General features: G+C 41.0%; 1 protein-coding gene and 1 long non-coding RNA gene across 4 annotated transcripts in view; one reads left to right on the forward strand and one right to left on the reverse strand.

Annotated features, from left to right (window-relative positions):
- LOC124235343 (uncharacterized) overlaps positions 1–6,102 on the forward strand; it is a 48,042-nt gene extending 41,940 nt beyond the window's left edge. For both annotated transcript variants that reach the window (XR_006887450.1, XR_006887449.1), the window contains one exon: positions 5,976–6,102. This is a non-coding gene — a long non-coding RNA (uncharacterized LOC124235343). The remainder of the gene's footprint in view (positions 1–5,975) is intronic.
- SLC30A4 (solute carrier family 30 member 4) overlaps positions 1–10,561 on the reverse strand; it is a 30,765-nt gene extending 20,204 nt beyond the window's left edge. The window contains exons 1-2 of one of the 2 annotated variants that reach the window (XM_046653090.1): positions 6,499–10,561; positions 5,875–6,368 (exon numbers count right to left, since the gene is read on the reverse strand). In XM_046653090.1, coding sequence (XP_046509046.1) covers positions 5,875–6,265 — 391 coding nt within the window. In that variant the 5' untranslated portion in view covers positions 6,266–6,368; positions 6,499–10,561. Of the gene's footprint in view, positions 1–5,874 lie in introns of both variants that reach the window. The other variant, XM_046653089.1, reaches the window with a different exon arrangement.
- Positions 10,562–27,259: the final 16,698 nt, after the last annotated feature.

The following is a 27,259-nucleotide window of genomic DNA, read 5'->3' on the forward strand; positions in this document are numbered from 1 at the left end:
TAGGTCTGGATGGGGTCTGAGAATTTACATTTTTAACATGTTCCTGGGTGATGCTGATGTTTCTGGTCTTGGAATCACACTCTGAGAATCACTGTTATAATGTAGAGCAGAACTTCATGATCACGGGATTGTGATACATAAGTGTGCTGAGCTCTTGATCCCCCATTCCTGGGATGGGTGTGCAGAGCCAAGAGCAGCAGCAGAACTGCGTCTGGTGATCTTGCAGTCACATCCATTTATTCCAGTGTGCTCTATACAAACATCATTTTTATGTATTCCCTGACATAAAAAAGCTGGAAATCACTGAGAGAAAATACAGCTTGGTGGTTAATAACGTGGGGCTTTGGAATCTTGGGACTCTGAGCAAGTTACCAAACATTTTTGAGCCTCAGTTTACTCATCTATAAATGATGATAATATCTTAAAGCCACACTGTCTGATAGAACTTTCTGAGATGATGGAAATGTTCTATCCGCACTATCCAATCAAGTAGCCACTAGTCCTACTGTGGCTTTGAGCATTTGAAATATGGCTAGTGCAAAGGAGGAATTTTGTTATTTTAATTAACTAAATTTAAAGAGCCACAGGATCAGCGAAAATAGCAGAGTAAGGACCTCTGAAAATCATGTCCTCCATAAAAGCAATGAGAACACAGCCAAAAACTGTTTAAATCAGGTTTTTTGGAACTCTGGAAATTAATCGGAGGCTGATAAAGGTAGCATTTTTTTGAGGAAAACAGTTGAATCTTGGTAAGAACAATGAGCTCTGTGGCATTTTAACTTGCCTTATAACCATCTCCCCCTCTCCAGCTCAGCAGTAGCCTTGAAAACCAACATGCAGCAATCACAATGAGAACCTCAGTCTGGCAGCCCTAGGGACAGACTGGCTGGGGTTGGAACTCTTTAAAAGCTCCATTCCCAGAGAATTGTCATTATTTGACCTGTCTGGTGGTTCCCTGGAAGAAAATACTTGCAAAGCTGTTTTTATTTGACTTGACTTGGAGCTCCACCCTGTGCAACCCCAGGAAGAGTTTGTCAAAAACAATCATAGGCAATTGTTTAACACTGCAGCTGCCTGAGGAAATAGATAACAATGTGTTCCCTGTGTTCTGAAATTTTACAATGATGTACCTTGGTGTGGATTTACTTTCACCCAACTTTCTAGGCTTTTGTTGACTCTCTTAACCTGTAAGTGTATAGCTTTCAGTTCTGGGGAAATTTCTTAAACTATGTTGTTGATGATTTCTTTCCTTCTGCTTTCTCTATTCCCTAAACTATTATTTGGAGTTTGAACTGACATACTAATTTTATTGCCTTTTTTCTCCTATTTTACATTTCTATCCTTTTGTCTAGTCTGTGAGAGATTACCTAATTCATCTTCTATCAAGTTTAAAGAAATTTTTTAATGTTTTTCTTGTTCAAAAGCTCTTTTATATACCTTGAATTTATTTTTTAAAGCAGCCTGTTTTTGTTTCATGGATAAATGATCTTCTCTTATCTCTGTGGATACCAATTATATTATTATACTATTATATCTGACTGGCTCTTAAAACCGTCTTAACTAGATTTCCTTATTTTAGCCTTCCTCTTTACTCATACTTCTAAGGATACCTGGTAGGACCAATTCTGGGCCTACTTAGGATTCTCTAGTACAGTAGTTCTCAATTGTAACCCCCAGATCAGCAGTATCTACAACTCCTTGGAACTTGTTAGAAATCCAATTCTCAGGCTGTATCCCAGACCTACTTAATTAGAAACTCTGGCCCAGAAATTTGTGTTTTAGTAAGTTCTCTAGGTGTTTCTGATCCATTCATGTAACCTGGGTTGGTTCCTGGCGTTCCCCACTGCTTGCTTAGGAGTTGGCTTTCTCGGGTCAGTTACCGCTTATATCTGTTTCCTTTCTAGTTTTCCAAGTTTGTTGTGCTATTGTCTCCTCTCCAGTTTTCCCATCTGTGTGGAGGAAGACTATAAATATATACATACACACTATAAGTATCTACTTACAGTATAAGTACCTTATAGTAGTAAGTATAAGTATCTACTTACAGTGTGTATGTATATACATATATATATAGTGTGTATATACACAAGAATACATACATATATGAGAATATATACATATATATATCCCTTTATGGTAGGTATGTATATATGTATGTATCCCTTTATTTTAGTTTAAGAGAGGCCTCAGGAGAGAATACAATTAGATGCATGAGTTCATTTACTATCTTTACCTGGAAGTCTGTTTGCATTCACTCTTCAAGCTTTTTCATTTCCAATAAAAATGCAGTTGTCAAAGGAATCAATAACTCTGTTACTAAATCCAAAGGATGTTTTTGTTCTCATCTTATTAAACTTCTCTGCAGCCTCAACGTATTTATTTCCACTTTGAAATACTCTCTTTTCTTGGATTCTGGGATACCTGTTTGCCTTCTGCCTGACTTCTAAAGTTGGAGATCCTCAAGACTTGGGCTCTCTGGGTAAATTTTTCCCATTCCTATAGCATTACATACTGTATTTCTCTCTACCTTGACCTCTCTTTTGAACTGCAGATTCATATGTAACAGCTCACTAGACATCTTTACATGGCTATTTCACATATGTATAAGATGTCTAAAACAACCCTTGAGTCCATTCCTAAATCGTGCTATTTTTCATAAATGACGTACATTTCCATACATTCAGCTGCTTAGGTGAGAAATTTCAGAATCACCCCTGACACTGCTCTCCGCTCAACCCCCACATTCCAACCATTAACCAATATTGTCAATGTTATGTCTAGAATGTTTCTCAATCAGTATATTTTTCTCCATCCACTCTAGTCCAAGCCATAATCATTTCTTGTCTGGACCTCTGCAATAGTTTACTTGCTTCCATTCTTTTTTTTTTTTTTGGTGAGGAAGATTTGCCCTGAGCTAACATCTGTGACAATCTTCCTCTACTTTGTATGTGGGATGCCTCCACAGCATAGCTGATGAGTGGAGTAGGTCTGTGCCCGGGATCCAAAGTGGTGAACCTGGGCAGCCAAAGCAGAGCGGATGGAACCTTAACCACTCAGCTACGGGGTCAGCCTCTACTTGCTTCCATTCTTGCACCCTCCAATTCACTGTCCACATAAGAGCCAATCTTTTAAAACGTAATCTTTGAAAATGGTAAAGCCCATCATGTCACTCTCTGCTTAAAAGCCTTCACTGCTTCCCATCATATTTAGAATAAAAACTACACTCATATAATGTGGTCTGCCTGATCTGCCTTTTTCCCTCTTCCTTACTACATTCCAGCCAAACTGGCCTTCTTTTTGGTTCCTTTTAAAGAACTAAAGGTTTTAGAATCTTTGTACATGCTGTTCTCTTCACTTGGAAAACTCCTCCTCCACTTCCTTTGCTCAATAACTCCTACTATCTTTTTTTGGTTTAACTCTACCTGGTTCATAAATAAACTTAGTCTCACTGGTCACTGTGTCTTATACTACCTTGTCCTTTTTCTTCACTGCACTTAAGACCATTTGAATTTTAAATTTACTTATGTTTATTTAACATCTGTTTCCTCCATTAGATTAAATGCTTCTGATATCAGGGGTCATAATAGTTTTGTTCTCCATTGTATATCCAGAACACGTAGCACAGTGCTTGGCATATAGTAAGTACTCAAAAAATACTTGCTGAATAGAAGGAAAAAAAGAATGGACCTTGTATAAGGTCTCAAAGCAAGTTCGTGGCAAAGCCAAAATTCAAAATCAAGTTTCCTCTTTCAGATCTTTAAATTACTTCATTTTTTTATTACTCTATACTTCCTACGTAAGACGCTTTATTTTTAGGTGCTTTTGACACACTTTAATAAATGCTCTACTGTATACAGTTTAACTCTATGGAACATTCTGAATAATACTGTTAATGCCTATCCTAAGTACTAACATCTCTGTATTGTTTAACAAAAGATTTTCATATTAGAAAGGAAATACTTATTGCGGCTTTCACAAAACAACATTTACCAAGTAAGAGTCTTCAAAAATGGTAAGTCAGGACAATTGTATTTAATAATTTTTACTTAGGTGAAATAAACTCTAAATTAATTTTAAGGGGGAAAATTGTGATCGCTGTGAGTTTTACTTCAAATATTAATTATTAACTGCAAGAATCACAAAGTCTGAATGACTATCTATTCTAGCTGTGTGAATTTAGGCAAGTCATTGACTCTTAGTATGCTGAGACCATGTCTTACCTGGCCACAGCTTTACTCCCATCTTTTAATTTGTTTACAGCTTAAGCATTTAAAAGTCTGTAACACAACGAAAATTAATTCCATAAAAATTTATTGAGTGTCCACTCTGTGCCAGTCATCATTCTAGGTGCTGGAAATTCAGATTAAATTTCAGTGGAGGAAAACAGATATTAAACAAGTAAATATACAAACAAGATAATCTCAGTGCTGACGGCTTTTAAAGTTGGGGCAGGAACAGGGGAGAAGAGGGTTTACTTTAGTCAGTCAGAAAAGGTCTCTCAGAGGTATCTTTTAAGATGAGACATGAACGACAAGAAACCAGTGAAGAGATTTGGGAAAAGGCAGTCCGTGTAAAGCAGTGCTTTTCAAACTGCAGGCCCTGATCTATTTGTGGACCATGAAATCAATTAAGTGGGCTGGGACTACAACTGAAAAAATATTAGAACACATCACATGAAATGAAACTTTCAGTTATATATATATTCATACAAATGTGTATATGTGTGTACATACATACATATGTATGCACGCATGCCTTCACGAGTCACAATCCTAAGTGTTTTTCTTGCTATTGTGAGGTCAAAAAAGTTTGAAAGCCATTGAGGAAGAGGGACTAGCCAGTTTGAATACGGGCAGGAAAGAGTTTTGTGGGTTGTAGGGAGAAAGCAGGCCAGCATGGCTGAAGGGAGTTCTGGGGAGGAGTGGTGTAAAATGAGGTAGGAAATGTACGTAATCTTCCTACATCTAACCTCCAGCCAGCATCTTAGATCTAGACTGCCACCTCTGTTCCCGTCATGGTTCATCATGGAGACAACATGGGAGACTAGCTCCCTGCTTTAATGTCACTTTGTAAACTAAGAGAAGTTAGCAGTTACGCTAATGTGACTGTGAAATTAATCTCTAAACTAAGAATGTATTTTATAGTGAGAATGTTCTACTTGAATAATTAAAAAATGAAAAATAAAACCAAGGTCATAAATCCTAGGGGAGCCCTCTGGTTCCTTTCAGATCCTCCCTATAATGAAAACCTTTCAGGTTAGTTGGTAGTATTTACTTTCGCAAATCTCTTGGATATAAATACACAAACAGTATAAAAAGACCACTTAAATCAGATGTAGAGAAAAAAAATCAAGAGACTGGGAAATGTAGATGCGGCTCTTCCATTAACCACCTAAAGGTCCTCACAACTTACTTAACCTCTTTGGGCCCTCAGATTCCTTAGGCGGGAAAAAGAAGGTGGAGCAGGTGTTCAATAAGGTCCCTTCATACTGCAAAATTTTATGATTCTAAGTAATTTTAGAATCATTGACTATTTTAAACGTTGCAAAAATTAACCTGGTGTTTTATCAGGTTTTTTTTTAAAAAGAGGAAGTTACGTGATATACAATGATGATAATGTCCTTAACTTTACGGGAGATGACACAGTGTTTGGAGAACTAGAAGAAGAAGTCAAAGTTATCTCTGGAAGTTTATGTTAGACTTAGGTTGATCTGCACTTTGAAACCATGTGGCCTTTTCATATCATGAGATCAGTATCTTGATAAATAGCAAGCTTCCTGAAAAGAAGGTTTAAACCTCAAATCATATGTAACAAAAGCTTGACAAAGACTCTCCAGGCAAGCTAAATGGAAAGTGAGTTGGCAACACAACTCACCTACAAGTTCTCCAATCATGAAAAGCAAGTAAAGAACGGCCGCAATGGTCAATCTGGTTTTCACCTTTCTCTGCTTCAGTAATTCTCTCTGTTTGCTGCAGTTGTCACAGGGGTCCACCTTCAAACTCAGCTGACTGTTGGTCAAAGGCAAGTCCTGGTCCAGCAAGGAGTCGTCGTCGGCCTGGAGGGCCGGGTGCGCCCCGTTAATAGGCCTTTCCGGGGTTTCAGAACCATCGTCGGCCACCACGACTCGAAGTTTGTTAAACCGAGAAAGCCCCTCGTTCCCCACCTCGTCCGAGAAGTCAAAGGCGCTGGTGTCATTTAAGAACAGCGGCGCATCATCCTTCCTCAGCAGAGATTTGAGGCGCTTCCACGCGCCGGATCCGGCCATGGCAGAGGCGGCGCGGAACGGCCGGCTGCAGGCGGGCTGCCGGCGGCTCCTACTTCACCGGGCCGCCAGTTCCCGGAGACACTGCCGCGCGTTCCTCCCCATCCTGGGGAACACGAAACACGTTATAAATTACAGGCGCCCCAACACTGCCCACAAGTTCCGAAGCCCCGGGCGGCGGGGGCGCAGGGCCGGCCCGGAGGCGCCCGGGCTCCGCGAGGGGGCGGCGCGTCTACCTGGGGCGCTGCCGCGGGGCCGCCGCTCATCTCCCCGCTGCCGGCCGGCTCGGCGGCCCGGCTCGCACAGCTCGGCCGGGGCAGACGGGGAGCTGGGCCGTCCTGGCGCCCGCCGCGCCGGCAGCTGCAGCCCGGCTCCCCGGATCTGACAGGTTCGGGGCCGGGCGCCCTAGGCTGCCGCCTCTCCCCGCCCTGCGCGAGGCCGCGCGCGTGCGCCGGAGCGGCCGCGGGCGAGGCGCGCGAGGGAGGGGTCGGCGCGAGGACACGCAGGCCCGCAGCGCGCGGCGGGGCGCCCGCGAGGGGCGGGGCAGGGGCGCGCCGCGACCCCCGCCTCATGCCCCGGGCCTGGCGTCGGGCCCTGTGCGCCCGCCGCTGCCCGAGGGATACTCACAGACCAAGCTGCAGTCTCCGGCGCGGCTCTGCCACTTCTCCCGGAGCCGGGTGTGCGGGGTGTGCGGGCCAAGTGTGTAGATTGGAACGATCCCGCCCGGGGCTGGGCCTTGCTGCCGGGAGTTTGCTCCACCGAAGGAGGGCCTCGGCGATCTCGGGGTGAGATCTTGGCTGCGGATGCTCGGCAGAAAACGAATTTAGCGCTTTCTTGCTAAGGGGGAAGCCTAGCAGTTGCTGCCTCTCTGGCAGGTTGGCCAAATTTGCTGCACAGTCAGGTCGACTTGGAGAGGGCAAGGCTTATGCCCAGCAGTTGTGTGTCCTACTTTATAATTACCATTGTTTTCCAGCAAATGTGTTTTCTCTGTGTGCTCACTGCCACGTTCCTTTTGCCTCTAAGGTATTTGCAATATGCTCTAACCCCAAGCACAGAAAATCTACTAGAGGTATCTGTTCTGGCCTTTGGTTCTGTATAACAGCAACAACCACCACAAAAAAATGAAAAAGAATTAAGTTCTCAGGAGTAGCTTCTGATTTGGATCTAAATTTTAATGGAAAAATGGAATGGCAATAAGCTTCCACCCCTTCTCCCTTGGAATCTTACGAGGTTCTTAATCCACATCCCCTGGATGGGTTTTAGGGGATTCGGGAAGCCTTAAATTTATGTGCAAAATTTTGTGGGTATATGTATTTTCTTGAGTAAGTCCCTTAGCTTTCATCATATTCTCAAATGGTTTTAAGACTCAAATAAGATTTAAAACAACAACAACCCTGTCAGAACTCATAGATCAAGCCCCTAGCTCCTACTTGGAGTTGAATTGCCTGCAACTCCTATCTATCCATTTATATAAATGTCCTATTTTGACAACAGTCTATATAGATTACCAAATTTCACGTTAAAAAACACAATAAAAAGTCGTATGAAACATCGTTTTCCTCTGAAGATGAACCTGTCACTTTAGAATCTTGCATACCTCAGGTGCAAGAGCGCCAGCTGCCTTTGGACTCCAGGGCAGTCCGTCACTTTTGAATGCCCACCGTTTTCCTGCAGAGCTGCAGCCATGGGAGTCAGGTTAGGAAACCTAGATCAGAGATCCCATAGTTCCCAAGACCCAGAATATTCAGTAGCCAGGGCACTCAGGTCATTATGAGCTGAAGGGAGACAGCTTACTGACGGTTGCTTTCCTACCCTCAAATATTTTAATCCACCCAGTTTGGGAGAAGGTTGTTATTTTTAATTTTGGTTTGTTTTATTGCCTGAAATTCTAATGAGAGATACTAATGAATAAAGCAAAGATTTCAGGAGTGTGATTACTCTCTCTTTAGTATAAATTCTTCAAATAAGATTCCATTTAAGGAAAGGGGATAGATGTTTTTCAAGAAAAGTTGAGGCAAGAGCATGGATTGTTTTGGGTCTTCACAGGAGACTTTGTTGAGAAGGGCTGCAGTTCTGAATCCCAATTTATTTTTATTATTTTGTATCACTGGGTGCCCGGAGAGAGGGATGGGGACAATGAAAGCTACATGGTGATTTTAAGATAGGTCTACAAATTCTGTGATATGCTTCCGATCAAGAGATTCCCCCTCCTATTGAGTGTGGGCTGCTCCTAAGGAATAGCATATGGCCTATAATGAATAGAATATGACAAAAGTGATAGTGTGTGACTTACAAGACCAGGTCATAAAAGGCATTGAACTGCCTTCTTGTTGTCACTCTTGGGTCACTTGCACTGGGGAAAGCCAGAGCTACCGTGTCATGAGGAACTGAAGCAGCGCCATGGAAAGGCCCGTGTGATGAGGAGCTGAGGCCTCCTGCCAATGGCCATGTGAGTGAGCCATATTGGAAGGGGATCTCCAGCCCTAGTTAAGCCTTCAAATGACTGCAGCCGAGGTGAGTTGACCTTAACCTCTTGAGACATCCTGAGCAGAACCACCCAGCTAAGCCACTCCCAGGTGGCCCACATAGACTGTGAGGTAATGATGTTTATTGTCTTAATATGGTAAGTTTTGGCATAATTTGTTACACAGAAATAGATAATGAATATCTCTATATCAACGTTCCTCTGTACCAGGAAAGACACTTTTCTTATTCTTTTATCACATGAGCCTAGGCTTGCCCTTGGGCTAATGGCATGATTTCTATCATTGAGCTTTAAAATGGGCTAAATAGACTTCTGTGAATAGTCTTGGAATGTAACCACCATTTACAACCTTATTTCTATGTATTCAGAGTTTATAACAATAGACAAATGAACTTGTGAAACAATCCATTTATAATCTGGGTGCTTCCTACAGTTCTGCTAGCTGTTGCTCAGTATGCCATTCTTTTATAAGAGACTTCATACTTCTTTCCAGTATGAAGAACTTTTTTTGCATGGGCAACTTACCAACCATTTAGTCCGTCTCTTAACCGGGTAGCCCATAACACACAGATTGTTTAGGTAATAGCAGAGGCCTGTCAGTTCAATTGCAAAACACATACGTTGGGGCAGTTAACTGGAATAGACACAAAATTTCTTATGTCAAAACCTATTTTCTGGCCCAGATATCTCGTGGAACAAATGACAACACTAAAAATAATACTGCAGCTAACATTTATCTAAGGCTTGTTGAAGAACCAGCACTATGCAGGGGACCTGACTTTTATGAGCTCGTTTAATCTTTACAACATCACTGTGAAGAAGGTAGCGATTCAAAGCGTGGGTCTTAGAGGAAGACTGCTTGTTTTGAATTCTGTTTTTGTTTACAGTCATATAATCTCTGGCAAACTATTTAACCTCTTTGTGCTTTAATTTTCTTACCTATAAAATGGGGATGATAATAGTCACCACTTCACAGGGTTGTGCTAAGGATTAAATGAGATAATGCATGTAATGCATGTAAAAGTAGCATAGATAGTTCCTAGCACATAGTATGTGCTCAATCAATGCTAGCTATTATTAATTTTAAAGATTATAATTAATTTTTAAGTAGATGAAGACATGGGGTCTCAGGGAGGGTAACTGACTTGGCCAGGGTCATGCAGCCAGCAAAGAGAGCAGGAACTCTGTTCCAGAGCAATTTGATTTCAGAGGTCCAGCTCTTAACCATTACTCTACACTGTCCCCCTTCCTTTCTTTCTGCACACAAATGGAATGATTTGCACAAAAGCATGTAGACTCCTTGAGGTGGGCGAGGGAAGACCCCTGTTTCATATATCAAAGATTTGTCAGCACCTTAGGACCTCAGCATCAGCCTGTGAAATCTTGCTTGGAAATGGAGGGGAGAAAGTGGGAAAGTTTTTTTAAATCAAAATGTGGGAAAAGGTGCCACTCAGCTGACAGATTCAAGTGCTGCATATTCCTCATCCTGAGAACTCCTTTCTCCATTGGAGTATGTGGTTTAGGAGGTTCCCGTAGGATATTTTTGGAATGTTTTCCCTTATTTTTTCACGAAGGGATGAAAGCTGTTGGATGTGGATAGACGAGGGTTGGTCATGTGATACACGACTCTGGTGAATCACTTCTTCCTTCCATGGATTACTCTGCTGGCAGAGAGGCTGGAGATTCAGTTTAACCCTCCTCCAGAGGAGGAGAAGAAAGACCCGAAATGGATAAGAGAATTGCCTAAGGAGCCCATCTGCTCTGTTGGGAAAAACAAACTGTGAACTGAAACCTGCACTCAATTAAGTATGTTGTTTTCACATCTCTGTATTTGTCTTCCCTTCCTTTTTTTTTTTTTTTTGAGGAAGATTAGCCCTGAGCTAACTACTGCCAATCTTCCTCTTTTTTTTTTTTTTTTTTGCTGCGGAAGACTGGCCCTGAGCTAACATCCCTGCCCATCTTCCTCTGTTTTACATGTGGGACGCCTACCACAGCATGGCTTTTGCCAAGCGGTGCCATGTCCGCACTCGGGATCCGAACCGGCGAACCCCAGGCTGAGGCAAAGCGGAACATGCAAACTTAACCATTGCACCACTGGGCTGGCCCCTTCCCTTCCTTTTTAAAATAAACGTTCCTGTAGATTTCTCTAACCATGTCTGGCTGAAATGCAAGGGAGTAGGAGGTCCCAGATGGGACAGGGTTTAAGGAATAAGCGCTCCAGCGCTGGAGTCTGGAGGTGGTGGCTGGGCTGGGGGAGCTTGAGGGTGAGGATGGAAGGCCAACTTTGGAAGTGCTTTGGGAAGGCTTCATTTAGACGAGAACACACATGAGAACTTGGGGAACCCGCTTCAGCTTCTAATTTTGCCATCCATTCATTGTGATCCCCAGCAGCTTTACTATTGTGGAGCTCATTTTCTTGTCTGTAATCGGTGGGAAATAATATATGTCCTACCTATTTTGTACCCAATGAGACTTTTGTATGTGAAAATATTCCCTTAACTAGTCTACTAGGGAGAACTATTAAAGACCATGCCATCTGAACCAAATGCAAAGCAAGGGTGGGCAAATGCTGGCGGTCAAGAATCCTCCTCTTGTATCTGTCCCTTCTTAGGACTGCTGAACTCCAGTCCCTGCTTTAGTAATGAGATGTTCTGACTCACTTAGACCTCGAGGTCACCACCACACACATTACTATTACGATTACTTCACTTCTATCCTAAGCTGTCTTTCTGTCCATAGCACCTAATGTTGTACTCATAGCAGGAGCCCTATAAATATGTGTGGATTAATATACGAAAATATTTTAATCATAAACAGTTCACCCATAACTTTGAATTCCCCTCTAATAAACATCTCTATTTCTTTAAGGCGGTGTGTAAAGTCATTTCTAAGAAATTCTTAGTGATGAGATCAATTTGTCTCATAATGAATGGAGATTATTAATACACTAATAGTTTATGTTTATACTAGACTTATTTCAAAGAACATTATAACATTTATGAATTAAGTCAGGACAAGAGAGGCAACTGCAGACAAAGTGACTCTTTTGTGGCCTCTAACAAGATGGCTTTAAACAATGAAGGCCATTGTGTAAGAACTCCCTCCTGGGATTAGTGTGAGGATTAATTAGATTAAAATCTGCAAAGTTCTTTGAGTTTTTCTGAGAATTCCTTTATAAATAAAGATGGGGTTAATTTTTTTTTAAAGTATCTTTATATTCATCCTTCCAGGACCAAATGTAACAAGTTCACCTGCTGTTTAACTCTATGCCCTGCCACAAAAAAAACCCAAGACTAGGCCAACCTGAATTACCTTTAATGGTTTTACACTAAATACCGGAGCACACATGACTGAGCAGAATTTAGTACCCTAATCACAGAGATCTTAGTGTATGATTTACTCGACACAATAATGCCTCATAATCACTATTCCACATGGTAATTAGATATAAATTACTGCAGTTATTACAGCTGTTTTATACCAACCAACAAAGTTTTACTCTGCTCTTTATTATCTATATTTTAATAACTCACATTCTGCTTACTTGAAAATAGGGTTTAAAGTAACCTTCCTTTTAGCAGTTCTTATCTCCAAACATTGTAAATGTTGAAAGTTTTTCCTGCTACCAGGTACTGTTTAATCCTCATTAATAATTCTGAACATAATTCTATATGCTCAGGAACACATACAGGATCTAGATAAAAGAGAAATCTTTGATCCAACTCTCTAACAACAGCTGAGTTTCTTTAGGAACCCCTTGTCCTCATCACCTGGTCTCCTCTCATCCTAACCCTGTCCCCATGGGCCCACCCATCCCATGCTGTGTTCTCCCCTGACCCAGAAGGAGCCAAGCTGAATATTCTGAGCGGTGGACTTCACGCAGCAGAAACTCTGGAGCAGGCCCCCGTGAGGTCTGGGGAACAGTAGGATAAGAGGCCCATTGTAAATGAGGAACCTGTCTGTCAGGTAACCAACTGTCCTGGTTTGCTTGGAACAGAGGGAGTTCTCAGGACATGGGATTTTCAGTTTACTAGGAGGAGTTTACCTCGCAGCAAAAATAGATTCTGGAAGCCTGATATTGGCTGAGTCTTTGCTGGGCAGGGAGAGAATCTTATCTGGGAAAGACACCTTGTTCCTTTTGAGCCCTGCAACACATTGGGCTGGGTGTTCTCAGGGAATTCTCTGGACTTGACTTCTGTTACATTGAAATAGAAAAGGTCAGAGGTGTCCAAGACCGAGGCCAGCCATACCCAGGTAGGGTCCCCAAAGCACCATGACCCAAGGTGCCAAGGTTTCAGGTCAGTTCTGTCACTTTGCAGGTGTGGAAACTACACCTGAGGATCCGGCTGGGGAAATCAGTGTATGCTAAACAACTGCCCTGAGGGACTGAGCAAATTACTGAGTGGTTGATGCTGTAATTATCCTTGGGAATTCGCCTTTCCTGTTGCCCTAGATGGCCCCTTGACAGGACCAGCGATATTGAGAAACCAAGTTAGCTTAGCTGGAGCAAAGGTGACTGGGAGATTGAAATTACATTATTTCTGGGCCTCACAGCATCTTCTGCCCTCTTGTGCTCCTGTTTCTCTACTGGAGTGCTCTTCCTCATCAGCATCTGGCTGACACCTGTTCAGCCTTCAAACCCTGTAGATTCTACCCCATCTCCCTTCTCCCCTCCTTTCTTCTTCCTGTTTCCTCCTCCTTCCCTCTCTCTTTCTTCCTCTTCTTTTCTCCCTCCCTCCTTTCCTTCCTTCCTTCTGAAGGAGAGCAGAGTATGCCACCCCAAAATATACCACTTTGGCATATTGATTATTTTAAATTAAAGTTAATTGAGAAACAGCCAGTACAAGATGGATACTCTGACCCTCCTTTGTCTCCCTGAAAGCCAGAAATAAGTCTCCCATGTGAAGATATCTTCCCTATGACAGGAGGGGAGAAGGACCCTTATCACCGGAGACGGGGCATTCAAGGCCAAGAAGTCTGTATAAACAAACCTTGTTACTTCCTCATTAATTTACTACCCCAAGCCCAAACTTCTTTGTCTTATCAATTCTTCACAAATTTATTGTTTCTTTAAGGTATAAAAGCTACCTGCTTTGGTCACTGCTTTGAGTCTCATATCTTTGGGGCTCTTACACATATGAAATTAAATGTTTTTCTCCTGTTAATCTGTCTTATGTCAATTTAATTATTAATTTAATTATTCCTTGCCAAGGAACCCAGAAGGGAAGAAGGGAAAAGTTTCACTCCCCTCCCCTCTCCTTTCTTCCTTCTTTCTTTTCTTCAACAAATATTATTTGAATGCTTATCATATGCCAGTCAACTAGGCACGGGAGCTATAGTGTTGAATAAGACAAAGTCTGGATGATATCCCATCTCCCAATAGTCCTGTATACACATCACAAATTCTAAATCTTTATCACTAATTTTCCCCTAGATTACATGAGGGCTGTTGATATCTGTATCGATACATAATTTTTAAGTGAAAGTGCAAAATAATATAGCCTTTCTTCTCAGCTGAATTTTAGTCTAGTCTTCCTGAAATCATTCCCCAGGCCCCTATCAGGTGAAGTCTGCAGAGAACCAACTCCATCCAGTGTGTACTGATTTTTATAGTCTAGGGCAGGAAATTCACTTAATATTACTCTCACTGCCTTTAGTCCTCCCAGTTGTGCTTAGGACTGAGTGGTGATCTCACAGCTCAGAGCCCTATCTTCATTTTATAAACAATTTGGGTATTTTCATCCCAAAGTGTATTACTTTGCACTTTCTCCTACTAAGACTCATTTGTCAGTTGTCTGACCACATGGTGAGCTATCTAGGCTCTTCTGACTAGCCCCAGGATTGGCAAGCTTTTTCTATAAAGGGCCAGGTAATAAATAATTTCAGCTTTGCAGTCAGCCCCCAGTGTCAGTCACAGTCACTTAACCCTGCCATTGTGTTGTGATGGCAGCCATAGACAATAGTAAATGAACAAGTATTGCTGTGTTCCCATAACACGTGACTTATGGACACTGAAATGTGAATTCCATATAATTTTCATGTGTCACAAAATATCAGTCTCCTTTGGACTTTTTTTCCTAACCATTTAAAAATGTAAAAACTATTCTTAGCTCACTGGCTGCATAACATAGTCACAGGCTGAATTTGGCTTGTGGGCTGTAGTTTGCTGACCCTGATCTAGACCCATCACTGGTTGAAAGTGTTGTCAGAGATTTTACTGTCTACTCCCTCCTCCAGGTCATTTACACACGTCCCAGTAAGCCCCTTCCTAGCACAGATGCTTGAGGCTCTTTACTTGGTTCCATTAATCCCCACTTCCCAACGTACTATTAAGGCAGCAACATTTAAACAGCCTAACTGTCCTCATATAGCTGGAGTGTAGCTGGGGTCCCAGAACCCATCACAATGCTCTTCTTGTGGCTGCCCAAGCCTCCCAGTGGCTCCTGTTAAAATACCTTGGACTTTTCAGAATGGAAATCTGACCATGTCTCCACCCTCTTCCGCATCCTCAGCTCAGCTACTCTGAGCTGTAGCCGCTCTGAACTTGCATTGTTTGGGGCTCTGACCACAGCCATTGTCCGAGAATGGAATCACTCTGCTCCTGTGATCTGAGCCAATTAATCACAACGAGTTAGCGATGGAGAAAGGAACTTTAATTAGATTAGCTGGCCAATTGGAAGACGGGTGACTAATGTCTCAAGATCCTGTCTTCAAGGATTACAGAATCTTAAGGAAGTTATATAGGGAAAATGGGCGGTAAGGAGGGGGTTTCCTTCAGGCATGACAGACTCCAGAGTCTTTTATTGTTCCATTCTTCTGTCAGCTGTGATGGATACCTTATAGGTGTGTTTCCCGCCTGTAGTCAGCCTGTTCCTGGAGAGAAAGTTATAGAACAATGTTTTAATTTATCAAGCTGTCGGGGATTAGTACACACATCATAAGTTAGGAGAGCATGTGAATTTTTTAGAGTACGTGCAGAGCAGCGAGTAGTCACACAGAGGAGGGGCTGGGGCCATTTAGCAAAACAAGATGGCCTCACTTTTGTTCACTTAAAATTGTAGGGCTGTTGCCTTATTTGAAATGCTTTTCTTCACTCCTTTTCCTTCACACATGGCTTGCCCTAGTCACCTAGATTAATGGTAGTCCCCTTCCCCACTTCCTATCATCGATGTCAATTCCATGGTTGCCTGACGCCTAAGTACCACTTGGCCAGATTCCCCAAGTGCACAGGACTCCACCTTCCTGTTTCCTCTCTGAGAAATCCAAAATTAGATACGTGATGACCACGCCCTTCATGGATCTGCTGCCTTCCCAGGAGCTGTCACTTGGGCCCTCGAGTGCCCTCCCCTGACTGGAATCAATAGGCTCCACCCATTGTTTTTGCTTCTGAGCTAGTTCCTTATTGCCTCACAAAACATCCCAATCTCCTGCAACTGTTATGTCAGCCTCTCCTTTGGAAATTTGTCCAAAGTTTTCTTAACGTCTCAAGGTAGATAAGATTAAGTAGCTCCCTTTTATCTACATGCTATTTACTTCCTCTAAAATTAAATAAATTAATTTGTCAAGTTTTCTCCTTAAAGATTCCATCTTGCTATCCTTCTCTGAAGTAAATCTTAAGTGTTTAGCCTATTTCACAAATAAACCATAACTTCCCAGGTTCCCTCCAGGGATTTCTTAATGATTATAAATAACATTATGTAATAAAAATTATAATATTTTGTGCCCAGTATGTGTCAAGCACTGTGCTAGGAACTTTACATACGTTATTTAATTTAATTCTTATAACAACCCCGCATAGTAGACAGTATTATCCCCATTTGTACGTGGGACAAATGAAATTTTTAAAATAATTTGTTCAAAGTCACACAATTAGAAAACGGTAGAGTCAAGATTTGCATTCAGGTTTTTCTCAGGTAAGTGCTCATCATCTTTCCACTCTGACATTTTCCTCCCTTCTTATGCTTGGTGGTTGGTGATGGTGGTGGAGGGCAGGTATCTGTGTCCCATTCTCACTTTTCTAATCTCCTGGGTGAGCAGCTAGTTGTTAGGACTGGCTACCCATTTTGGCGAATGGCCCCTCAAGGTCATAATAGAGTTGCATCAGAACTCAGGTAGGTCTTAAAGTATTATCCTTTCATTTAAACCACTTATCATCCATCCATCCATCCAACCAATATTTCTTAATAGGATGTCTTAGCCCGTTTGGACTGCTATAACAAAATGCCATAGACTGGGTGGCATGTAAACAACAGAAATTTATTTCTCACAGTTATGATTGTGTTCTGGTGGAGATTCTCCTCCTGGTGCATAGCTGTCACCTTTTCACTGTGTCCTCACATGGTGGAATGAGTCTCCTTTATAAGAGCACTAATTCCACTCATGAGGGCTCCACCCTCATGATCTAATTACCTCCCAAAGCCCCCACCTCCTAACACTATCACATTGGGCATTAGGATTCCAACATGTGGATTTCGGAGGGACACAAACATTCAGACTATAGCAGAGGTTGTATACCAGACACTGTGCTACATGCTGAACATGACTTAGGCCAAAGAAATGTGTCCCTAGTTTTAAAAATTAGGACATCGGGGAGTTAGGTTTGGGGAAAGGGTGTGGAGGTAGAGAAGATGGAAAGAAAGGAAGAGAAAGAGGACTTCCTGTGAAGTCAGTGCCCTGGCCCCGTGGGTTGGGAGGAGACAACTGAGTATGATGGGGAAGATTAATGAGATTCTTACACACCAAGATGGAAGTGGAACCAGCAAAATTTTGTCCTGGCATGAAATACTACCTCTGTTGGTGGTGCCTTATGGTTTTCAGTTCCCTTCCCAACAAGCCGGTACTTTCCTAGGTCTCTGCTGTTCTCATTTACTCTTTTCCAAGCAAACATAGATGTTACTTTTGCGTTTTGTGTTCTCTCTATAGATAGCATCCCTACCTATCTGGATAGCCTACCAGAATTGCTACAGTGACCGACTATTTTACTGTGCAGAAGGGGTTTACTTCATTTTGCCCTTAGTTTTGTGTGTGTGTATTTGTGTGAGCACAATGATGCGTTCATGTGTACACAAGTGTGTGTAGATTTGTGCATGTGAGAAGTGAGGGGACCTGGATTGTTGTAGTTCAATCATTAAAGTCATGTTCAGACAGAGGGATCTTAGTGACCAGAAGAGTCGTCCCAGTGGCATTTACCATAGTGTGTTCGCTGTGCATCAGAGTCAGAAAGTTGATTTTGTGGGCTCCCTGAGAATGCATTCACCTCCCATTAACCTGGCTCACAGAGACTAATAAATGCAAAGCAGAATATTGTGGGTATGTAAGAAAGTGTCCATGTGTTTTAGAGATCCGTACTGATGTAAGTGGGGATGAAGTGACTTGGGTCTAGAATTTGCTTTAAAATATTTTAACTTTTAAAAGTGCAAGAAAGGGAAGCAAGTGTGGGAAAATCTTGATAATGATTGATCTGGTCAATGGGTATTTTATACTATTCATCATATATTATGTATGTTATATATATTCATTATACTATTTTCTCTACTTCCGTGTGTTTGAAGTTTTTCTTAATATAAAATTTAAAAATATAAAGGAAATGACAATAATTTACAGAGAGAAGTAAAATAGGTTACCTGGATGTTCACGTTACCTGAACAAGAAATACAACATGGAAAGCTAATTTTTGCTTGGTACACCTGGAATCCAAGCAAGGGGAGTTATAGGGAGTTATAGCAATAGGGAGTTAGAGCAATAGGATCCAAGCTAATAATGGCTCCATGCTCTGAGGTCATTTTCACCAAGGAGATCCACCCCTGTTGGGTCCTGGCAGGGCTCCCATCCCTTAGACTTGCTTGAAAAGACATTGCTTTCTCTGCGCTGCCCTAAGCTGGATAGAAGCTCCATCTTCTACCTTCTTGTCCAGTACTCTTGTAGGACTCTGTCTACATCAAGAGCATCACCTCACCACTATATTGCTATAATTACTATCATTTTTGTAACATGCCAATGTGTACCACAAAAGATTACTGCCCTATTAACCATACAAAGTGACTGAACCATCTGTTTCTGTTTCCACAACTTTCTGCAAAAACAATTGATTTGATCTTTGCTTACAAAATTACAACTACAATACAATTCCCTCTCCCTAAGAATACTCCCAGAGCATCTTTGAGCGCCCCTGAATTCTTTTTTTTTTTTTAAAGATTTTATTTTTCCTTTTTCTCCCCAGAGCGCCCTGGTACATAGTTGTATATTTTTACTTGTGGGTCCTTCTAGCTGTGGCATGTGGGATGTTGCTTCAGCATGGCTTGATGAGTGGTGCGATGTCCACACCCAGGATCCAAACTGGTGAAACCCTGGGCCATCAAAGCAGAGTGCACAAACTTAACCACTTGGCCACGGGGCCGGCCCCCGCCCCTAAATTCTTTATTTACTCATTTATGGCTTCCTACTTTACTCCAATAGATAATGATTCCCTCCTTTGCATTTAACTTTTTCTAGAATAACCTTAGGGATGGCTTATTCTCTCATTTCAAATCTTGAGGGGCAGTCACAGTTGTTCCCTCCCCATCTCAACCATGTCTCAGATAGAGCTGTCCATTATCCAGCACAAAGCACAGTTAAAGCCTATCCAGCCCCAAAACACCAGGAACAAACCTCTAGTCTGACGAAACCAGACTTACTGGCTCACAGCGAGGGGGTGCGCTCCAGAACTGTGAAGTGCCGTCCTTGACAAGAAAGTTCTAGCTGCTGTATTCTTATGGAAATGTTTAGATTAATTACAGAACACACTTTCCTCATGAGTCTACGAATGAGCTAGCGCAAGAAAGATCATTTTTAGAGAATGAAAGCTGAATTCAAGAGAGCAGAGTGAGGGCTCCAGAGGCTTCTGGGTCTGAGCTCTCCCATGTGACTCTTGTACCCTGGGACTGTGGTAGTAACCCATGGCAATGATATATTCCTGTCTGCAGCCAGGATCCGTTCTCTCCCCTTCTGCCCTTTTGTCTCAGGATCTGCTTCCACGGACTGTCTCAAAGACTTAGATATCTGATGCCTACACCCATGGGCTTCTCCCATCGCACTCCGCATCCCCATGTCAGGCACTTCAATCCTATTCTGAGGGCGTTGGTGCCTCCATTGCTACCACCAATGGCAACAGGCATCTATTTCTCCTGCTTCCACCTTTTGGTTTTGCTTTAGGACCTCTTATCCTTGATAGACCCTGCTAATTTAACTGCTGGTTCAGCTTCCGCTCTGGCTGGCACCACCATTCCATCAGATCTCTTAGGGGCTGAAACCTGAGAAGCACCAGGGCGCGGTGAGGATTCCTGACCTGGCGGCCTGACCTGTCTGCCCTGTTTGCCTGGCACTGGCTCAGGAATGACAGAGATGGCCAAAGGGAAAGGTGCTAATGATACCTCTGTGGTTTACAAAGCTCTTTCAAAGGTGTGATTTAATTTGATCCTCTTTCAGATCTGTGAGATAGTTATTACTCCTATTTGAAGAGATAAGAAACTAGGGCACCGAGAGGTTAAGTACTGTGTTTACAGTCACAAAGTTAATTCGCAGCAGGACCATGATGTGAACTGAGACATTCCGTATCCTGGAGGAGTTTATCTATAGCTAAATCCAAGTTATTACTAAATTACTATATTTCTATAATTAAAATATTACTTGTAGCAACCAAGTTGTGTTGCCACAAAAGATGACTCATTATTAGCAGCAGGCTGAGACTGTTCCCTAACCAAATGCCATATTTCGTTTTCCTCTATGTCTGAATTTACTAATTTAAACCAGACGTTCCTAATTTTTCATCATGAAGAGTCAATAGATAATACTTATAGTTGATAAATCAAGAAAAAGAAGTAGAAATGTATTACATACAGTTTCAGTAGTAACCAGCAGTAGAACTTAAATCAGAAACTGGTAATAAAACCTGTGAATAAAGGGTGTGGGAGTGGTGGCGTCGGTGGGGACGGGAGGTGGGAGATTTTTGTTTCTCATTTCAGACTCTTCTTACAGTCTGAATTTTTAAAACTGTGGAAGTATTACTTCTATAAATAACAATGTTTAAAAATAGAAAAAAGAAATGAAATAAAATGAAAAGTATCCCATCAATGAGTGATTGTTTAAATAGTCATATGTAATACTGTGCAGCCAATAGAAAAAATCAGGTACATGTGTACAATTTTAAGTGAGGAAAAAAATTGCAGAATGATATGGTTAGGATAATACCATTTATTCCAAATATTATATGTGTGCACGTGTGCATACACGTGTGTGTGTGTGTAGGTATATGTGTGCACCAAACTGGGAGGGTGCATATCAAAGTGATATCAACGTATAGGGATACATATCAAAGTGATATCAAAGTGGGGAGGAGAGAACAACTTTCATTATTTACATTCTAGACTTCTATGTACTGTTTGATTTTTTTTCGAGGAGCATGCACTGAATATGGAGGTATATGGAATATTCTGCAGCTTCAAAGCTACAGTGATTCTGACCGTTGCCCTTTTCTTTTTTGCCTTGGAAGAGGCAGGTGTGATTGGACTGTGTTGTGTACACTGACTTGTAGTGAGGAAATTCATGGGCTCTCTGCTCCTTAGTATTGTTACAAAAGGGAAGTTTGTGAACTGAGTTGTTCCACTCTCATGCTTTAGCGTCACCACAGAGCTGACCAAAAGTCCTGATTCATGTTTCTTTTTATATTGTTAGATTTCCTTCCTCTGCTTAGTTTTGAGCAAATGTCACCAAGTGTGTGGGATTTAAGTCCCCAAATCCAGTATCTGATGATTGTAACAAGCTATCCGTCCCACACTTTGGAGTCCTGGACTTGGGGTCTTGACTAACCCTGATACTTGTTAGAATCCTCTTGGCAATTCAGTTATTTTTGTGGTTTTTTTTATTGTGGAAAGAACACAACGTAAAATTATCCTCTTAAATTTTTAAGCGTTCAATATATTATTATTGACTATAGGTACAATGTTGTACAGCAGATCTCTAGAAATTATTCACCTTTTTTTTAAAATAAAAGAAGTTAAATTTATAAACACCTTAAGAGAACTTGGGAAATATGTAGTAAAAAAAAATTAATCCCACAAATTACAAAGCTTTTGTTAATTGCAAACTGCCAGCCCATCTAAATTTGGCCTGTGCAATCTAACCACTTAAATGATTTAAGTGGTAATTTTTCTAAGAAAATTTGGTTGGAGGATGAGTAGATATTTATGCCCTTGACAAAGATGACAAGTGTGGTATTGTTGTGACTAAGAAAGGAGAATATAATTCCTGGCTATCTTACTGTTTTGGCCCATCAAAGCTCACAGAATGTATGAGATTCTGCCATGTCCAATGAGGTTAGGCAAATGTAATAGTAGGTGCGCTGGGCTGACACATCATATAAATCTTCTGGTTTTTCCTCTTTATCTCCCTCAGGAAAATGTATAGAGAATGGTAGATTTTTACAGAAAACCTCATATGCACGCAGTTTAGAATCTCTGATTGTTAGTGAGCAATTTTTATGTCCAGGTATGATTTCAGTCTAATTAAACTTGTTAAGACTTGTTTTGTGACCTAACGTATGATTTATCCTGGAGAAAGATCCATGCGCCCTTGAGAAGAATATGTATTCTGCTGCTGTTGGGTGGAATGTTCTGTATGTGTCTGTTAGGTCCATTTGGTCTATAGTGTTATTCAAGTTGTCTGTTTCCTTATTGATCTTCTATCTGGATGTTTTTTCATTATTGAAAGTGAGGTATCGAAGCCTTCTAATGTTATTGTATTGCTGTCTATTTCTCCCTTCAGTTTTGTCAGTTTGCTTTGATATATTTAGGTGCTCTGATGTTGGGTGCATATATATTTATAACTGTTATATCTTTTTGGTGTATTGACTCCTTTCTCATTATATAATGTCCTTCTTTGTCTCTTGTGACAGTTTTTTATTTAAAGTCTATTTTATCTGATATAAGTATAGCTACCCTCACTCCCCAGGAATCCTGCTGTTATGTAAGAAGTCCAACTACCCTGAGGCCACTGTTTTAGAGAAGCCATGTGTAGATGCTCAAGTCAACAGTCCCCACTGAGCCTGTCTTCTAGCAAGATGCTAGAAATATGAGAGAACCCATCTTGGGCCCTCTAGACCACTCCACCTCCCAGATTAATGCCAAGTGTCTTCCATCAATGCTTAGTGAAACAGATTTCTCCCGCTGAGTCTTGCTTAAATTCATGACCTATAAAATTGTTTTGGGGTAGTTTGTTACACAGCGATCAGTGGCCAGAACAGGGACCATTGACCCCTGTTATCTCCATTTAGCCCAACTTCTGGGCAGATTAAGCACAATTATGGAGTCAGTTTACCTTCCTTTACTCCTTTTTTTTTTTCTTTCTTTGCACTAAACTTTAGATATAAAAGAATTCTGATTCTTTTGATTATTAACAATGAATATACATATATTTTTACCTGGTTGTGATCCATTTATACCTATTTTCTTCTTCTTTATAATTTAATTTTATTTGACATTTTCATTATATAAATAGTTATCTGTTTTAAACAGCCATATCATATTCTAGATGTCATAGTAGGCTTAACATCCCTTTTTGTTGCGTTTCAAAAGTTTTCTCCCCCCAGTTTGGGGTGTTTCTCCACAGACTGCTCATTCTTGTCAGCATCCATGTCAATATCCTTGTTCTCTTCTTCCTTGGGGCATATAGCTTGCAGTTAGTTGGGGCCTTCTGTCTGAGTTCTGGCTAATAAAACATAATAAAAGTGATATGTGCCAGTTCCATGCCCACCCCATAAAAAGTTCAAGTAATCCTCACTTTCCCAGTCTCTAAGGTAAATAGAGAGAACTCTGAGTATCTAGAGGAAGGCACAGACTACGATGAAGGAGTCTGGGTCCGTGAATGACTATGTGGAGCAGAGCCTCCACAACCTACTGACCTCCACAGAACTATATGGTGAAGGAGAAATAAACTTTTATTTGGTTAAGACTGGGAGATTCCAGGGTGCATCTGTTACAGCAGCTAGTATTATTTATTTTAACTAATATGGGTATTGTAAGTGCCTCTGCTACCAACATGTGCATTTACCCACCTGATAGAGTAGGACAGTAATTACTACTGACTTCTTTAAGTAATTACTACATATTTTTTGTTTTATTTCCAGTAAGTTAATTTTAGGGACCCTGCTAGCCTTTTAGAATTTTGAAAAAAAAATTTCACTGGCTTGTCAAAGCTAAAGCTCTACAGCGTCTATATGTAAAACAAAACAAAAACTTGAATTATAAAATTGTCTTAGAAATAGAGCTGTTAGTTGGAGTTAGTGTAGAATAGAGATTCTCATGTGTTCTCTGAGGTCAGACAGTCAAGTGTTTACATCATTTGTTAGTTCGTTCATTCATTCATTTATACAATCAATATGTGCTAGACACTGGAAACCCAAAGATAAACAGATTTACTTCTTTTAACCATGGCATGTACAATCACGTATTTACATAGGTGACCAAGGGCAAGCTGCTAACTTCTCTGAACTTTAGTTACTTTATTTGGAAAATGAAGGCAATATTATCGTTATATTCACTTCTAGGGTTCTGGTGAGGCCTAAATGGGATTAACCACGTAACACAGTGCCTGTCATATCCTAGTACTCAGTAAATATCACTTTGTCTTTTTGTAAAGGTTTATTAATGATTCTTGGTAGCTGGGTAGTTAAAGATTTCCAAAGAGGGACCCTTAGCTTTAACTCTGCCCCCAAATAGGCAGCACCAGAACTTCCTTGCTGTCATCTTGCTGAGGAACTTCCTTGCACTGGGGCTACTGAGTCAACAACATCCTCCACAAAAAGAATTTCATGAGAATCTTCATAGTTATCCATCATTTCTCTTAGGTAACACCTAGGAGTGGAATTGCTGGGATAGATATATCTTTAACTTGGTAAGAAACTGCCAGTTATACAAAGTGCTTATGCCATTTTATACCTCCATTAGGAAAGTATGAAGGATCACTTGTTATCCTCACCAACACTTGGTATTGTCCATCTTTTTCATTTAATTTTGTTGAATTCCAATTTATCTATTTTTCTTTTTTTGCTTGTGGTTTTGGTGTCGTATCTAAGAAATCATTGCCTAATCCAAAGTCATAGAATATTTATACCTGTATTTCCTTCTAAGAGTTTTATTGCTTTAGCTCTTATGTATAGGTCTATAACCAGCTTTGATTTAATTTTTGTATATGGTGTGAGGTAAGGGTCCAAACAGATTCTTTTGCATGTGGATATCCACATGTCCCAGGATCACTTGTTAAAAAGGCTATTATTTTCCTATTGAATTGTGTTGGTCCTTTTGTGGAAAAGTAATTGACCACAAATGTATGGTTTTATTTCTGAACTTTCAGTTCTATTCCATTGATTTATATGCCTATTCTTGGGCATACTTTTTTTCTTTTAAAGATTGACATCTGAGCTAACAACTGTTGCCAATCTTCTTCTTCCTTTTTTTTTTTCTTCTTCTTCCCCGCAAGTCCCCCCCCCCCCCCCCCCAGCACATAGTTGTATTATCTAGGTGTGAGTGCCTCTGGTTGTGCTATGTGGGATGCTGCCTGAGCATGGCCTGATGAGCGATGCCATGTCCGTGCCCAGGATCCAAACCAGTGAAATCCTGGGCCGCCAAAGCGGAGCGCATGAACTTAACCACTCAGCCATGGGCTGTCCCTTGGGCATAGTTTTCGTTGGAGTGATTCATCATAGTTCTAACTTGCATTTAATTTCTTTTTTCCTGATGACTAATAATTGCCCTAGGAAGTTTCTTTTCGCTCATTCTAGTCAGTCAATCCCTTTCCTTACCCCCTAGAACTAACCACTGTTTTGATTAGTTTCCACCATAGATCAGTATTTCCTGTTTCAGAACTCTGTGTAAAAGGAATCACACAGGATACGCTCTTCAGCGTAGGCTTCTTTCACTCAGCGTAATCTTTTTAAGATTTATCCGTATTGTTGTGTGTATCAGCAGTTTGTTTCCTTCAGAAGAAACTTTTACTACAAAGATTTTCTAATTTATTTCAACTTACTTCTTTTTCATGTAATTTCTATGTGAAAAATTCTAGCCTACTAGCTTATTTTTTTATATTTCTCATCCAATTGCTGACTCCTTTAATTTTTGGTACAGTTTTAAGCCTGTCCAGTTTTGGTCTCTAACTTTTCACTTATTCCTGGTTTTTATCACGCCCATGTAGTTGCCTTCTTAGAGTTCCTTGAAGGCTGTACCATAGTCAAGGGTCATTTTCTTATTTCTTTCAAAGCTCATATACATTGCCATCTTTTTTACTAACTTGCTTATGTAAGTGTGTATTTATCCACACATCCTATTTTTCCTACTTTAAATTATATTCTTGATGTTGAGTTATTCAAATACATACTTAGTTTAGAATACCTACTAGTTTCTGGAAAATTTGCCAGAGTTATTCATGGTATTTGGGGAAAATACTTTAGATATAGAAAGAACCCAATTCCCTCTCTGTTCTTTTTTTCCCAGGTGCCTTTAACTTTGTAGATGAGTCTGGAAGCATTAACCACAAAGGTATGCATTTGGCTCTCTGGTTACACAAAAAAAGAGAAATTCACAAAGAAGCCAAAGTGAGCTTGTGCTGTTCTAAGGAATAACTTTCACAAAATCTGCAGATACCAGGTTCCATTAGAAAGTCCATACGCCCTCTCCTTCCCACTGCAGCCAGTAACTAAAGCTGCTGAAGAAGAGTGAGAATGCGGTGCAATCTCCCCATCTTTTCAACCTTTCTTTACTCTGAACTCTCAGTGTGCTCTGGCTCCTGTCTTTTCTGGCCTTTCTTTTTATTTTCCCAAATAGAGCCTGCCTTGGGCAGAACTGTCAAATCATCTCCTCTGTCAGCACCCCGTTTGCTGCCTGCTCCTCTTCCTTTACTCCTCAGTGCACAAGCCTCTCCCAGGCCAACCCTCAGTCAGGGTTCAACCAGAGAAACAGATCCAAGAAGAGATATATAATAAGAGATTTATTGCAGGGAATTGGCTTACACTATTGTGGTGGCTGGCAAGGCACACTGATAGAGTAGGCCATCAGGAAGGGCAGACTGGGACTCTTGGGCACGAGCCAAAGCTGTTATCCACACAGAAATTTCTTTTTCTTCAGAGGGTCTTTAGTTCTGCTCTTAAAACCTTTTAACTGATTGAATGAGGCCCACCCAGATTATCTAGGATAATCTCTCTTACTTCGGGTCAATGATTATGGATTTAATTCACATCTACAAAATACCTTCACTGTAACACCTAAATTAGTGTTTGATTTGACAAATAGAAATGGCAAGCAACAGGATATATTGGAGTACATGAGGAAGCCATTTGGTGTAAACCTAATTTGGCATGACTTTGTTTTTCCAAAAGGGCCTGACAAGGCTATCGAGCATGCATTGTGTATCAGCTTTAAGCATTTCCCATGGCAAGAACAAACGCCCTTAAGATAAAGGTACAATTTCCCCCTACATTGGCATTTCCT

The sequence above is a fragment of the Equus quagga genome, chromosome 2 (genome assembly GCF_021613505.1).
Source record: "Equus quagga isolate Etosha38 chromosome 2, UCLA_HA_Equagga_1.0, whole genome shotgun sequence".
Lineage (NCBI taxonomy): Eukaryota > Metazoa > Chordata > Mammalia > Perissodactyla > Equidae > Equus > Equus quagga.